This window comes from Anneissia japonica, unplaced genomic scaffold, assembly GCF_011630105.1.
Source record: "Anneissia japonica isolate Jap-2015-1 unplaced genomic scaffold, ASM1163010v1 scaffold287847_len925385_cov155, whole genome shotgun sequence".
In the NCBI taxonomy this organism is placed as follows: Eukaryota; Metazoa; Echinodermata; class Crinoidea; order Comatulida; family Comatulidae; genus Anneissia; species Anneissia japonica.
In genome coordinates, this window is record NW_022731638.1 from 405,653 (window position 1) to 421,955 (window position 16,303).

The 16,303-nt window shown below is 35.0% G+C and overlaps 2 protein-coding genes across 2 annotated transcripts in view; one reads left to right on the top strand and one right to left on the bottom strand.

Moving 5' to 3' along the window:
• Positions 1–1,293, bottom strand: part of LOC117115478 (dol-P-Man:Man(5)GlcNAc(2)-PP-Dol alpha-1,3-mannosyltransferase-like) — a 10,782-nt gene extending 9,489 nt beyond the window's left edge. Inside the window, exon 1 of the mRNA XM_033259315.1 lies at positions 1,088–1,293. Coding sequence (XP_033115206.1) covers positions 1,088–1,220 — 133 coding nt within the window. The 5' untranslated portion in view covers positions 1,221–1,293. The remainder of the gene's footprint in view (positions 1–1,087) is intronic.
• Positions 1,269–15,458, top strand: LOC117115477 (something about silencing protein 10-like). The gene is made up of 12 exons (XM_033259313.1): positions 1,269–1,419; positions 2,534–2,720; positions 4,014–4,221; positions 5,513–5,625; positions 7,510–7,653; positions 7,894–8,006; positions 9,383–9,479; positions 10,203–10,415; positions 11,312–11,424; positions 13,004–13,076; positions 13,385–13,492; positions 14,205–15,458. Exons 1-12 carry the CDS (start codon positions 1,403–1,405, stop codon positions 14,292–14,294), a joined length of 1,476 nt encoding a protein of 491 aa, XP_033115204.1. The 5' UTR covers positions 1,269–1,402; the 3' UTR covers positions 14,295–15,458.
• Positions 15,459–16,303: the final 845 nt, after the last annotated feature.

Below are 16,303 nucleotides of genomic sequence, written 5' to 3' on the forward strand. Positions count from 1 at the left end.
CATTTTGAATAAAGCAAGAAACAAAGAGTATGCAATGTAACCATCTAATTTATTTTCCAAATCCTCATTCTTGAAAGTGAATTTCTATATTTTGGAAATTTTGCATGAAATCTGTCAACCACGTTGTCATGGTCGAGGTTGCTTCACCTATCACAATGTATTCCAACCATCATGAGGCTATCTAAATGAGCACTTGTCATAACAGAATGCAAATTATTTTTAATTAGTCTCATTGAATTATTATTATTATTATTATTATTGTTATTGTGGTTGTTGTTGTGATGAAAAGTTAACACAAACGATATGGTGGCTAAATGAATATTACATGTAAATATTTTTTTTTATTTGTTTGTTCCCCGACAAAATTTATCGTCTTTTCCGATGGGGGCTATAGCCCCCCCAGCCGCCAAAACTGGGCCTTCGGCCCGTGGACCCCAGCTTCATTGCTCACAAGACTAAAAGCGGCAATATTCTATTGTTTCATGGGATTAGGAGTTTAAAAAAAACCGCCCACCTGCATAAAAAAAAAACAAAAAAAAAAACGAGTGATGTATATCTAATAATTTTTTCTATGTGCCCATATCGCCCTTATTTATCTGCAGAATATTAATAACTAAAAATCTTGGTGTGCATCTTATTCTTACCGCTACTCTTCTTAAACCATCTAATCATGTAGACAGGCTTGTAGCTAAAGCAAACTCTATGATTTCTAATATGAAACATGCCTTTACCTTTATGGATGTTTCTTCCACTTTATAAGTCAAGTTTGCAAACTGAGTCTTGTGCAGATCTTCTTGCACAGTTTTCATACTGTGCAAGGAAATCCTTGCACAATTTTCAAATTGTGCAAAGAAATTCTTGCAGAGTTTTCAAATGGTGTAAAGGAAGAGCTTGCAAAATTTGCAAATGGTGCACGACACTACTACAGGCCTAGGAAGCACTGGTGTAGAATAGGCTAAATGTAGGCTAGCCTAGCTCGGTGGGCCTAGACTCTAGACTAGGCCCTCCTCCTAGGCATGGTCTACCTCCTAGGCCGCCTAGCCTCAGGCTCAGCTAGGCCTATGATGAACAAACAATTCTTCCTTACATTTTATGTTTTGAATAACCCATATGTTCAGTAATATCTCTGCCAAAATTAATGCAAGAGCAACCAACCAGAAAAACTGTTGATCAAATAGTAGCTGTGTACGAGCACGAAAAATTCGGCGGATTAAAGACATTCTAAGAACCTGTTTGTTTTAGTCCATCCAGCCTTTCTGCTGCTTGTTGGAGACCGGGAATCTTGCGAAATCGGTCAGGTATAACGTTTGATCTTTAACCTACTTGGCACGTGTGTTTTCTGTTTTCTGCGTTTCGTTTGTCTTTCTTTCAAGCAGGGTAGCTGGTCAAATTGTATTAAAATATGAAGAAAAAGGGCAGGTACGTTTTAGAAACATTTTAGAATATTGGAGTTATGGTTTCATGTTTCCAAATTTAGATTAGTCCATGTCGTAACTAGCCTAGGCCCCTACCACTGTAGTAGGCGGCCTAGGCTAGCCTAGCCAGAGGCTAGGCATAGGCATATAGGCCTAGCCGGCTTGGCTACTTTGTCCAGGCCTAGCCTAGGCCTAGTCACGACCGACCAAAAAGGAATGAGGCAGTGGTGCTTGTCCAAAAAAAAAAAAAAAAAAATTAAATAGGATGAATATTTCAGCCTAGGCCTAATTCAAAATTTATGAAATAAGATAGGCCTTGGCTAGGGAGTAATGTCACCAACATGGGCACCAAACTTTTCCCCTATAATATAATAATGCACTTTTCAATTGGCATATATGTCTGAATCTGAGAGCTAGGCCGAGGAGATGAGCTTGCCTGATGAAAGCACTATGTATGCATATCACTAGGCAGATTTTTCATGGGTTTTTTTTTGAAAGGTGTGTATTGATTGACAGAAAAAGAAAACTGATTAATTGATTTAACTGATTGATAAAATTTATTCAGTATCAAAACAGAAATTAAATAAGAAAATTAATGCAGTTTAGTAGAAACAGATTTCTTTGTCTTGGCTCACTACTGGTATATTTTGTGACGCAAACTAGGTCAAATACATGCGGTTCACAAATTTTCACACAACACACGTCACCTTGTTCCCCGTCGTTGTGTGGGGGAGGTTCGAATTTTATTACGTAATTTATACCGTGATCTATAAAAAAAATGAAACTATGATGGTAAACCTAGGCGATTTTTTAATTACCAAAACACACAGCAATTGCTGAATGCCTGGGCCAAGTGTAGGCTAACTGCAAGGTAGGACCAGACCATTTGACAGCAATACACATCTGAAACTCCAGCTACTCTAGCATGTAAAATTCCCGGCCCTTTCGATGGCGGTTACATTTACGGATGAATTTTAGGTACATCCCGGCACTACGGGGGTACCAGTATGTGCATGTCCCCGACTCAGTTCTGGCCGTGCCCCGCTGTGGGTCGAGGCCGAGGGGGGGGGAAGGGACTACAATTACCAGGTGCATAAAGTATATTCTTGTTTTTGCAGAGGCCGAGCCAAGTTTCAAAGGAAAGAGGAGACATTTGACAGTGATGATGAGAGAGCCTACAAAGATCTCCCAGTACCTGATGCGCATAACTCAATTTACGATGAAATTGATGACTTCCACAAAAATCGGCTGAAGAAAATGAATAAAAAATTCCAAGAGCAGGAACGTGCAAGTTCAGATGATGAGGTTTGAGATGAAATCATTAAAGCTACGAAATGTCAATTACCTACAGTTAACGGGGCAGAATTAGGAAGGGGGCCCCCAAGCCGGCTCCTGCCACATCTTTTGAAAAGTAAAAAAGAAAGAAAAAGAAAATTTGATCAGACAAAATGCCTCAGAGGTTATTTTTGGGCATCTAGAAAACAAGAATCTTGCGGGGAAATTCCTGGACCCCTTAGGGTAATCCTGGGCCCCTTAGGATAATCCCCGGCCTTTTAGGGTAGTATTGTCTCAATCAGCCCCACTTTCGGCCCCCTTTCGTTCCCCCCTTCCTTTTGGACATCTCTGGATCTGCCCTGGTTAATTAACTATACTTCTTGACATTTTAGTTTTTTCCATTTTTAATTTACAGTGTAAATCCAACCTCTTTAAACTGACACTGTAACTTCTCCAACTATGAAATTTTTGTACTGGAATAAGGTTTATAATCTGCCAACAGCAGCATAGAAACAAACTCCAGTAAATCCCTAGTCACTGAGATTTGCTATTGGTGAGGGAATTTTTCTTCCCGTTAAAATTTACAATTGACTGCAAGGGATTATTCTTTGTTGTTAAAATTTACAGTTGAAAGCTATAAGGCCAAGTTAAAAGTAAAAGTAGTTTCTCGTCCTAATATTTTGAAATAAGGAGAATGAAGGCACTTTTTTATCCTTTTTTTTTATCCATGATAGTCAATGGGAAACAGCTATTACTTTCTCACTTTTATCAAGTAGACACATTGAAAGCAAATAAAAGAAGCACTAGCATTCATACCACATGTATCCACAACCATGAACAATCGAGAGAGGAATTTTACTGATATGAGTTAGCCAGATTTTCATAAAATAAAGGAATTAAAAGAAAAAATGGGTAAAGGCAGAGAGAATGGATGTGCGAGGGCACGAGAAACTATTATTTTATTTTAATTTGGCCAAAGTAAATTTAGTTGCTTCCTTATGTCTGCAGGTTTTAGTTCTCTCGGAGCCAACAGCCAACCATGCTTTAGTTTAAGGAGAAGGTTTAGTTTATGGGGCTACTTCAATTTATTTTTTCCCACTGTCCTCACAATATTGAACTCAAAGAGCTCAATCACAAAACGCATTCTAGTTAGGGCTTATTTGCATGATGCCCTATCATATTATTAATTTAATATTTTTGTGACTGAATGTTCAGTATCAGTCACATGACAACAGATATCTGCGAAGATAATATCGATAATAGAATTATCAATTTTATGAATTATTTATCCTTTAAAAATTGAATTGCTTTGTATCATTTAAGGTGGAAGTATTAAGTTTGGATTCAGATAATGATGATGATTATGAAGCTCAGTTGCTGGCAATTAAGAAGCAGTCTCATCTCGAAGATGTTGCCAGCGACATGGAGGATGAAGATGCTGAAGATGACGATGCACTGCCCAATGAGAAAGCCTGGGGATCAAGAAAGAAGTCATTCTACCACACAGACTATGTGGATGATGATTTGCCTGGTACGTCATTTTCAAGCTTGCTAATGTCTTTAATGAATAAACTATGTAAAATATGTGATACATTCCCACAGAAGCTTGACAAAGTGACAAAATATTATATCATTTTTTTTTTGCATAAATTATATTCTATAATAAATTAGCATTTATCATGATACAACTTTTGACTATTGGTTTTCTTTGATGAATAATAAGCACTTGATTTTAGGAACAGCTTGTGCAAATTAGTCATTAATTTTAAATTTTGAATCATTTTACTTTTTTGATTTTTTACTTTTAAAATGTTTAAGTACTTTAAGTGTTTTATTTTAACCTTTTATATTTTAAACGTTTTAAATTTTAACTTTTTGAATTTTTAAATTTGTTGAAAGTTGTCTTTCTAATTTTTATCCTCGATTTTTAAATGTGTTTATTTGTTTTTCGATACTGTTGGTTATTGTCTGGGATCCAATTAAAAATGAGTCAGCAGTTGCTAGCTTTATGGGCCATTCTGGTTCTCCATTCACTTTTTTAGGTACATTTTAAGGTTTTTATTGTTTTTTTTGTTTTTTTTTCAATTGTTTTACTTTTGCTATGTGCAACTATTTTGTAACATTTTGTGTGTTGGAGTTCTAAATACATTTCAATTCAATTAGTGTTGCACAGCTGAAACATTTGCTTCAAACTTTCAGTGTGTATGTTGAAGTTGCACACTTTCAGACTTATCAAGTACAACAACAACATGAGCTGCACATTTGAGGCATGTTGTGGCAAATTGGCTAAGTTGTAGCAAAATTTGAAATTCAAGTTATTGGTATTTTCATATACCTGAGTATGTTATCTTTAAATTGAGGGGTCATTCATTAAAATTGGACTTTTCAAGCCTAAGTTATTGAAAGTGAAAATACGGCACTCTTAGAGTCAAGATAAACATGATTTTGAGTAATTGCCTTCCAAAGTTATTTGTTCATACATTGTTTAATAGAATTAACTATCTAAATAACATTAAATAAACAATTTGGTGACCACTTCCAGAACTAATACTTTGGGACATGATTAATAAGACGTTAAACTGTTGATCTATAGTGAACAGAAAATTTTGATTTTTAGGCCTTTTTTTGAGCTCCCATATTTTATAACTCATTTACTCAATACTGGCCTGTGCGACAACTTAACCATTTCGCCACGACATGTCTCATTTTTCCCCTGAGCTTCATGACTCTTTCATTATTCCGCTGCCAGTCTAAGGCGTATATCATGCATTTGTCAAAATTCACTAATGTGTGTACTCCATAATTGTGAATCCATTATTAAGGTTTATCTGAGGAGGAGGAAGAACAAGCAGAGGAGGAGAAGGAGGCACTTGCTATCCAACAACGCATGGCTCAGGCTCTTGACGAAGAGGACTTTGGAATGGATCTCTTCAAGGTTTGCCAATGTTGAAAACATAATCATAATGTTCAATGTCTTATAAATAAGGCCTGTAGACAGTGTTGGCTCCAGATGTGCCGACAAGTGGTACGACATGTCCGTTAGGGGGGTTCAAACCAAGGGCCCACTAGAGCCCCTTGGACATGACGGTCCCGGAATAAATAATCCCTTGTAGGTTCACAGGGAGAGTTTTTATAGCCTGGTTCCCACGAGAGCCCTAGTATCCGGATCGGGAGCTAACCGTTAGCGCTAACCGTTAGCACCTGCCTGAGAACGCCCGATCGGTTAGCGCTAACCGTTAGCGGTATCGGGATACGCTAACGGTTAGCAAGCGCTATCGGTTAGCAAGTTGAGGGCGTTTCTATCATAAACCAATCACACGTATGCGTTTACAATTTCCAGTTTCCTATTGGCCAGTGATTCGATCAACATATTGTTGGTATCCAGATCGGGATTTTCTCGCATGGACGCACGGCAGTTAACGGTTAGCAGGATCCAGATCCTGCTAACCGTTAGCTGCCGTGTGAGAACATAGCTTATGGCTTTAGTATTCAACCCAAATTGTGCTTTCAGATAAAAATATTATGGATTGGCAATCAAAAAATATTATTTAGATCTAGGTAAATTTTTATTTTATTCATCCAACAACCTCATAGTGCTGTTGGATGATGGTGGGGTAGGGGTCCAGGCCTGTATGACATAGGAAAATATTAAATAACAAAAAACGGTGAAATATTAATTAATTAATTACCACTTTTGGGACCGTGGTTTCAATGGCCTTTTATTTGGTCTCTACTTATAATAATAAAGATAATAGACATTTGTTAAATTGGAACTACGGAAAAGTTCTTTAAATGGAGGTGGTCTTTAATTGGAGGGGTCTTTAATTAGAGGGAGACTTGTATCAACACTAATCATATATCGAAAATAAAGTGTAAAATACAAGAAACTGAAATCCTATTGAAAATATATGAAACATGCTTTTCTTACAAATAATGTAACACTTCTTTTTTTTTTTTTTTTTTTTTTTATTAACTGTAAAAATATTTTTTTTTTTCATTAACTGTAAAAAAATTTTGGGAGTTTGATGTACTATCAGTCAAAAATTTAAATACAATTTTGAATAGCTCATTTGAAAGTATAAAATATATTATTAATATTAATTAGCTTCCAACGAGAAACAGATCGAAAAAAGTAGTTTTCACTGATTTACAGACATTTTACTACAAACATCCTTAAAATGATTACCATCAAATTCAAGGATCTATAAAAGTTATTATTAAACTGTATTAAAAATATTGACAAAGAAATTTTTTTATAATTGAAATTTGTAATTTAAAGTTAATAATTTGTACTTAAATATACAAAGCAATTCATATGTGGAATGATATCATTTTCAATTTTTTTAAACTAATAGTACATCTTTGCAGGCTCACTTAATTACATAGGCACACCTACAAATGTTAATGAAATTGTATAAACAACACCTACTGTATGTCTGCAATAATGCTAATCTTGTTAAAAAAGTAATGTAATATTGTAATATTATTAAAATTGTTTTATTTGAAGACAGTATGAAATCACACCATCACTATAACCAGAACAAGATAATTGACTCTTAATATACATTTTTATATTCTGCACCTTGTGAACTTTCAAATGATAGGTCACTTACTGGAACTGACTTTTGCCAAAGTTTATGAGTCAAATTTTTATGTCTTTTCTGTACTAAAGCATACAATACTGCCTCATTCTTATACTAATTTGCTCAGTTTAACAATAAGCAGTGGTGCTGGTTTTAGAATGGCATGCCTCATACAGTACTAGGCGTGTTGGTATCAGATGTAGGCCTAAATTGTTTTTTTTTTTTTCATGCACCAGGTGGATGACAAAGGAGATAACGAGGATGATGTTGAAAGTCGGATAGTTAAAGATTTGTCCAAACTGTCAAAGAAGGAAAAATTGCAACATCTGCAAAAGGACTCTCCTGAACTATTTCAGCTGATTGCAGAATTCAAAGATAAGGTAGTTTAACAGAAGATAAAATATAACCATATAGGGTTGTAGGCTGTTTTTCGGCCTGAGGTGAGGGGATTGTAATTGCAAAACTAAATCCCTATTCCAATGAAAACCAAATAATGGTCATTTTAATCCACTGAATAGTGGAACTAGATTGCCGCCATGATTTGATTTATAATATTATTTTTTTTTACCTTGTTTTCATGACATGATCAATTTATGAATGATGTTTTGATTGGTTTGCAGATTCGTGAGTTGATTGATACAATGTATCCCTTAGCAATGATGGTGAAAGCAGGACACATACCAAGTGGTCAACCAGCCACATATATCAACACCAAGTTCCATCTTCACTTGAAGTATGAATAAGAATTCATTGCATTTACCGTAATATTCATTTCATTTTATACCATATATACTCTAGGCTTAAAATAGCAAATTACAATTGGAAAAAAGGGGGTTATCTTATATACACGACATAAAAATTTGAGATTTTTTAAATCGTGTTCATCATTTGTGCAGATCGTCCGTAACACACAAATTTACTACTGCAATGAAGCTACTAATTGTAGTAGGGATGAACGCAATTTTAAATATGGGGAAATATGATTATGATGAACATATAAAAACTCATAGAATTGTTTGGAAGAGTAGCCTTGTATTTGGCTCCATTTTTAGCCAGGTAGATGCAGTATCATGATCATTAAAAGCGTAGGAATTCTGACCATGAACCATGGGTGGGGGGTTCGTCTTATATTCCCGACATACAGAAATCGTCCAAAAATCTTCTCAAACTCAAGGTTGTATTATACGTGGGTCGCTTTATATGCGAGTATATACGGTAGTTTAATTTATCATATTCAGTTGAACATAACAATGACTAGAAAAATTGGAAGAGAAGAAACAAAATTAAGTGTGATGGGAATGATGGGAGAACAGTAATTAGTGAGTGTGCTCCAACACGCTGTTAGTCCATCAATTAATAATATACTAATAATATCCTGTACTGTAATAATATTTTAGACTTGCATAGCACTTGATGCCAGCAAGACATCTAAGTTCACTTTGTTACCCTCTGTCATTGAATCAAGCACATATGGAACACATACTTAGCTCCCTGGGGAAGAGTTCCATTATTCTACAGCTGTAATTAGCACATATTGTGTTTGAACCTACCAGGTACCCACTTGTACTCATGGGTGAGGACAGATAACCATAGGTAAAATGCCTTGCCAAAGGACACAAGCAAAATGCACAGTGAGGAATTTAATCTCCGACCTCAAAGTTAAGAAGCATAACCGCAACCACTCCGGTACATGTACAGTACATGTTAAACATTGCAGAAGTTTACATTTATTAACCAGATTTATGCAGCTGCCCAAGAGAAATGGGCATCTGTATGTGAGGCATTCTAGCACATTGCTTTATGGTAAAAGGTAGATCAAAAAATTGCTACTTAAATATTTAGAGCGGAACAGTATTGGCAATATGCGTATTAATGGTGATATGATAATCATTAAAGTTAATTATTATTTCTGTGATGATTTTATATAAAAAATTAATAACAACTTTAGGACTTCAACAATATTTGCATTATAATTATATAGTTATACAAAATATGAAATAATAATTATAAGCGAATAACAAATAATAATGATAATAATATCGTTTTTACTATTCGATTTATAAAGAAGTCAGCTTTTTATAATGTCATTTTATTTTTGTTTAAAACCAGCTACTGCATCAATGTCAGTTTTTATTTTGCATTGAAGTCTAAGCAGGCGTCTGTACGTGATCATCCAATTATTAAGAGAATTCTCACATATCGGAATGTAAGTTGAATTATCTTCTTGTTATCTTGATTGGGTTTCACACACATAACCTGAAAACCTTTTGAAATGTGGTCCTCCTTTTTCGTAAATAAGAGCAGTGGGATGGGGTGCTTGGGGCACACATTCCCCACCCTCCAATTAAAGCTTGCACCCCCTCTAAATCTTTGAAGCAAAACAATTAAGCTCAAATAGTTAAAAATTGTTTCATATCATATTTTGACAGCCAGCATCCTCTCATTGATAATCGAGCCCTCTCTCTTCACCTATCAGCCTCCACATTAATACTCCTCTCAACCCCACGGAAGGAAAGCCTATTAAAGTGTAATCCACCATGTCCTAATCATTAGATCAATGAATATTCATTATAACTTTGGTCATTTTTTTTTCTTTTTATTTTACAAATTGTGTATGTTTTGTCATGTGAAGGGATTGCACACCTACTGTATGTAATAGGACAGTGATTAAGCCACTATTTGTATTTTTTTGCCACATCCTTTAAAAAAAGGTATAACAAGAAATATAGAATGTACTTACTTATATAAAAGTAAGTCTTTTGGGCATGATTATGAAAAATGGTATTTGTGTTGGCTTTTAATACATATGATTTTTATTTTCATAATCATAAAATAGCATTAATACTAAAGGAGTTTACATTACACAATACCGATATTCAAGACAGTAGAATAACCTGATGATAAATGAATATATCATTTACTTCTGCAGCTTATACAAGAATTAAAACCCATAGATGAACAGTTATCAGGAGATATCCAAAATCTTCTCAAGGTGTACAGAGTAGATGGCAATATGCTTGACAAAGAAGAGGACGAAAACACCGGTATAATGAATGTGAAGCATCAGCATAGGGAAAAGAGCAAGAAACGTGGAAAGACATTCAAAGAAGCAGACGATCGTGAACCAAGTGTCCATAAGAAGGTAATTGTTTAACAGAACTTTACGATTGCAGCAAAACTTTCTTATACCTCGTTTTTAAAAAACAACCATTGGCCAATAAAAGCAGCTTAGCTCAGTCGGCTAAACTGGTGGTAGCCACTGTGTGTGCGCTGAACCGTCGAGATCTCCAGGTCCCCGGTTCAATTTCCATTGCCGCTCTCCTTGTGTTCCAGCTGGAGGGCTGAAATACAAGTTACGATAGCGCACCGTCTTTTGGATGAAATGTATGAGCCGTTGGTCCCGTGTGCAATATGGCCCATGTGCATGTTAAAGAACGCAGTACACTCTTCGGAAAAGAGTAAGGGATTGTCTCCTGGGTACTGCCTAAATCACCACCAGAAGGACCCCACTGGAAAGAAGTGTTCAGACTTAGTGGGTTGTCCTTTGATGACACCGAAATACTCCTATCCTAATAATGATTTCAAGTATGTATAAAATCCTGTATTGTGGCCTGGTTGTGAACCAGACAACATTAGAAACAGAAATGTTAGGAGAAAATGTTTTTTTTAGCCATTTAATCTCTAATTAAAAAAAATACACATTCCTTCCACACCTATTGCCTGTTGCACGGTTTCATAATGTAAACCGGTTCGTCTGAGCTTTTTTCACATAAACTGCAAAACTGTAAACATACTGAACACTAGTACAAATTATTGTTGAATATGGGAGATAGGAAAATTATCTAGAGTGTAAAATGATGATGCCATGGTTTAATAATAATGATTATAATCCAAAAATCGAATAGCATTATACCAAATCAAGTGTCATTGTGGGTATACCGTGTCAGGCAGGTTTAATAAACGTGCCACGTTTTGTAGATACACAATCATTGATAACAAGTTTAACCAAATTTATGTATTTGTGTTTGTCATTCACAGAAAGCACAAAAAGTTTTGTCACTGACTGAAGAAGAACAGGCTGCATTAGAGTATTATAGAATCATGGAACAAAAGGTATTACAGAAGAAACAGGAGAAGGAAGACCTCATGAGGTAACAAATTTCTTTTCTCTTATTGATTTTACCAAGGCAATTAAACAGAAGCACACCCATCTTAACTAGCGTAGTTGCAAGTACAGCTGTCAATTATTAGTCTATGCATGACATAAGGTTTATGGTGTTACTATTTTAATAATTCTAGGATGTTTGTAAACACACACACATAGGAACTGCCTAATTTTCTTTCTAGATCTGCACCTTACAGTATTTACAAATTTTTATATTAATAACTAACTATATAAACTACAGCCCTGGCACAGGTGTAGTTAATTGTGGGATGTCTGTTGCATTTGATTTCTTTTAACTATGAGCTTGTTAAGTGCACCTACAGTATAAACAACAATTTGATTTGTGAAACCAATTGACCAACAGAATGAATAGTTATAGCAATCGAAAATTTACGATTTTTATAAAAATTAACATTCTTGTTATAACATTAAAATGTCATTTTAACAGTGTTGGACTAAGGTCCACAAAACAGACATTTAAGTAAATACAGAAACATTTCTTTTCCTGCGAAGTGAGTCTCATGAACCACCGAGGACCACATTATGGGAAAAATTTATGTTGAAATAACAAATATAATAGCAGTCTAATGTTAGCGCAAAAAATCATTAGGCTTTTCTAATCACTGCACGTGCACAATTATCATGGCAACTGACACATCCATGGCTAATTTGATAGCAATTTTTGTGACGATCAGTGTACAGGAGCGCGACACATGAATTTCGATGGAAGAGTTATAACTTTTGATGTCCCGAGATAAACGTCCTTCTGTTGAATGAATTAATTGTTTGGTGTGTAGCAAGTTGACAGGTTGTAAGTTTGATGCTACTACATTGCTTCTGTTCATAAATAAGAATAATTTTTCTCTTTTCACCCAGGGGCAGCACCGGAAAAATGTGGTGATCTGTAGTCGAAAACATTGTGCATTTTTAGCCGGGCATTTTTTTATCTTTATATTGTACATTTTTTTACGGACTAATTGATACCAAAATAGGCACAGCTGTAACATCAATTTTATACCCTTTTAAATATCCAACAGATGCCAACCACCAATCAGACAGAGTTGCAATATAATCTTCACACTATTTTAATGCCCAACTGACAACACAACAACCTACTGACTAATTACACCACTGCAACATCAACTTAAAAATACCAGCAGACAGCATCAACCAACAGGTGAATCATATTACAGTAGAACACTCATTTGTGACACTTTTTAGCCACAAAATGAAAGAAAGTATATTGTTAACACTACAGCAAACCCATTTTGAGGGGCAACCCTATTTATGGGACACTTTTTTGGTCCTGAAAGGTGTCCCCTAAATAGGGGTTTTACTGTATTACCATTAATTATTTGGTGAGGATTTTTTTTTTCAGTTGAAAGCTAAAAACTTAATGAATTTTCAAATTATTATATTAATTTTTTTAGCTTTTAATACTTAGAATGAGAACAAAAAAACTATGTACAGTATTTCAATGTATTCATTTTGTTGATGTTTATATTAGGTTTAAAGTAAACGTTGTAAAGTGACCTAATTTTTTCATTGTGTCATATATTTTTTAGGGAATCAGAACAAGTAGTTGAAGACGAAGAAGACAATGAAGATGAAAATGCAAAGAGAGCGATAACCTACCAGGTATTTATTCCCTATGTGTTTTTTTTTAATCATTGTCGATTTTGACAATACAATATACTGTATACAGTATATTATACTGTATTCGCGAAGCCCCACCAGTGAAATGTCACTATTATTTATTATTATTTAAGTCAGACTTTGTATGTGTTAAATTCAACAGTGATCATTAATTAACCCACAATGCTTAGAAACAGATATGTTATACATTACTACATCATTGTTGTCTTGCTTCTTAAAACAAATATTGAAATCCATTTTTAATTTTCTCTTTTTTGGTTAACTGAAATATATTGCTATTTATTGTATAGATGTCAAAGAATAAAGGTCTTACAGTGAAGAAAAAGAAAGAACACAGGAATCCAAGGGTGAAGCATAGAATGAAGTTCCGAAGAGCAAAAATACGAAGGAAGGGTCAGGTATGATCTGACTTTATTATTAATAATATGGTTGAAATAGAATATATAACACACAAAAATATATCTTTTGTCATTTGATTGATATATTTCATACCTGACATTGGGTATACGCTATTTAATGTATGTTGTTCCATTCGTTTTGTCCGATTGCACGCCTCCACCTAATACAATATTTTAAAAAATGGACTGTTCTATTTAGAAGAAAGGTAGACTTAAATCTATTTTTCATAAAATATCAAATGGCAAGGATCTATTTTAGGTGTGTTAAAAAAAAACAAATGTTTTGCTTGGGTGAAGCCAAGTTTTGGCGTTTGAGGTGGGGAGTGGGCAGGAGGGGGAGGGGAGATTTGGAAATAAATCACTATCCCAATGAAAAATTAATGCTCATTTTTAGTATTTTAATCAGTTTTTGGGACTAACTTGTAGCCAAAGCTCATGTTTTGTGTTCATGCAATAGAAAGAATATTCTTTCATGAGTTCAAAGATTGTTGTGTTTTGCCACTTCTTGCAAACTCTTGAAAATATTTTTCCCATGCACTCGTAAAGATTCATTGTTTATCTGATAGCAAAACTAATTGGATTATGGTAATGATCAATTACATTAGAATTGAATTTACAATTAAAATTAAATATTGACAAAACTCAACTATATAATAACAGATTTCTAAACAATAACTTTATTGTAATAAACATTCTCTTATTCTTTCTGTAGGTTCGAGAACCAACAACAGAGAAGCAGCGCTACAGTGGGGAAGCCACTGGAATACGAGCTGGTGTCATAAAGAGTGTCAAACTCCAATGATTTTAATACTCTTGTTTTATATAATGTATCTTAAATACAGTGTTTTACAGGTAAAAATGGCACTCAAATGCGTAGTTCAGACTAGGTGTATAAACCTGGCTCAAGTCACCAGGTTTATTCACCTTCCAGTCTGAACTAGGTGGCTTATCTCAAACTGGACATTGTTCCTATATTTACTAGGCCTGACATACCACCCGGTTTAACTTTTCTGAGGCGGGCTTGGCTAGACCTGGCTAATCCAGCTAGTCTGAACACCCGGCAGAGTTTAGCCGGGCTTAACTTTGAGCCAGGCTTAACATAAGCCTGGATTATCTCCAAGTCTGACCGTAGCCTAACCCCGGTATTCTTAAAACAAACTTTAGTCGTAGTTCGAGCTAAAACTTAAAAATTACGTCATTTTGTATTCTTAAAATGAACTTCGACTGACGCGAACCCTGACTAAAATGATACCTCCGCAGGCCGATTTTATTAGTCAGCCTAGGGTCAGGCTAAATCGCGGACTTGAAATATTTACCCTACTAAAAATGTGTTTTTGTAACTCACGATATGAAACATGAGGCAGAAGTCCCCGAAATGGTCCATAGTGAGCTGTCTGATAGTTGAGAGTGAGCTGTCAAATGGTCCAGAGGGAGCTGTTAGCAGCTCCATAAACTTAACTGTAATTGGTTTTAAGAATGTCCATTGGGAGTTAACAAGAGAGTCCTGGCCAGCAACATATAGCCATTGGAATGTAAACAAGAAACCCATTACAATCACTCACTTCAGTGGCAATAAATAATTTAAGAACCCATCACTATTCAACAAACCAGCAGGATTTATAACCCGGGTTTTTCCAAAAGCCGGGTGCCATGGACAAGTCTGTTAACGGCCAAAAATGTAGCATGAACAATTGTATACGCAGGTTTGATATATCTTTGGTGTGTTAAACAAAAGAGACATCAAGTTTAGCTTCCAAAAAGAGAAATTAACATGATTTGCTAGCCACATGCGATAGTTCCTGATTTGCACGAAATCCTCTCGCATTGCGATCACCTAGCTTCACCATAACAACAACAAAGATGGTGCCACCCTCGCTCAGGCTCAACTATAATAGTTCTCCAAAAGCAAATATCCAGTGACTGTTCAAATTCTCTATCGTAATATGTTAACAACTAATATAGTTGTTATTATAGAAAATTAATTAAGCGAATGATGGTCTATTATGAATTATGAGGAAATACGTTTTCGAACCACAGATGGCAGCTTAATATTCATCTGCGTTATACCGGATCTCTAAAATTTTGCCTGCTATTAAATTTAGCCCTTTTTATTGGTTAGTTTGATAGTCGTGGCTTGCCAGTCGTCTTCAGTCGAACTAAAACTAGGACTTGATTTAGTCGTAGTTAAAACTTCGACTACGTTGTTTGTGAATACAAATTGAAGTTGCGGTTGCAGCTAGCAATAAATGAAGTTCTAGTTTGAAGTTCGACTAAAGTTTGTTTTAAGAATATGGGCTTTAGACTTAAATTTATATATAATTTTCTATTTTTCTTCATTTTTTTTTTTAATTTTGAAAAAAATTGGGAGGAGAGGGAGGGTAACTGGGTCCCCATTTAAATCTTGCCATTGATGTAGGAATTATGAAAGTGCAGAGGCAATAATACCAGCCAACTGACTGCCATCGAGTGAATTTAATTATGTTAGCTTCTCAACAAAAGCATTACGTTTATTCAGATACAGTGTACACAGACCTCAATTTTACTGATGGGGAAAAAACACTGTTTTCATTTGAATCCTCAAATAAATGTTGTTACTAAAAGTTTTCTTGTCTTTGTGCTTAATAATTTTTGCAAATCAAATTATTTTTCTTGTACTATTTGTCAAACAAACAGATGTACTGAGCATAATAAAACTGAGTGTGTGTCGATACCATAAACCTACACATTGAATTGTATTAAAGGTGGGGTCATTCATTTTCCCATTATTTACAAGCAAGTTTAAATTAATTATAATCTTTTCTTCGACACCTA

Excerpts from the sequence above, each read along its gene's own strand:
- LOC117115477 (XM_033259313.1), top strand. Across the intron at positions 4,222-5,512 it reads TGTGGATGATGATTTGCCTG|GTTTATCTGAGGAGGAGGAA; the intron begins GTACGTCATTTT and ends TCCATTATTAAG. Across the intron at positions 5,626-7,509 it reads TTGGAATGGATCTCTTCAAG|GTGGATGACAAAGGAGATAA; the intron begins GTTTGCCAATGT and ends TTCATGCACCAG.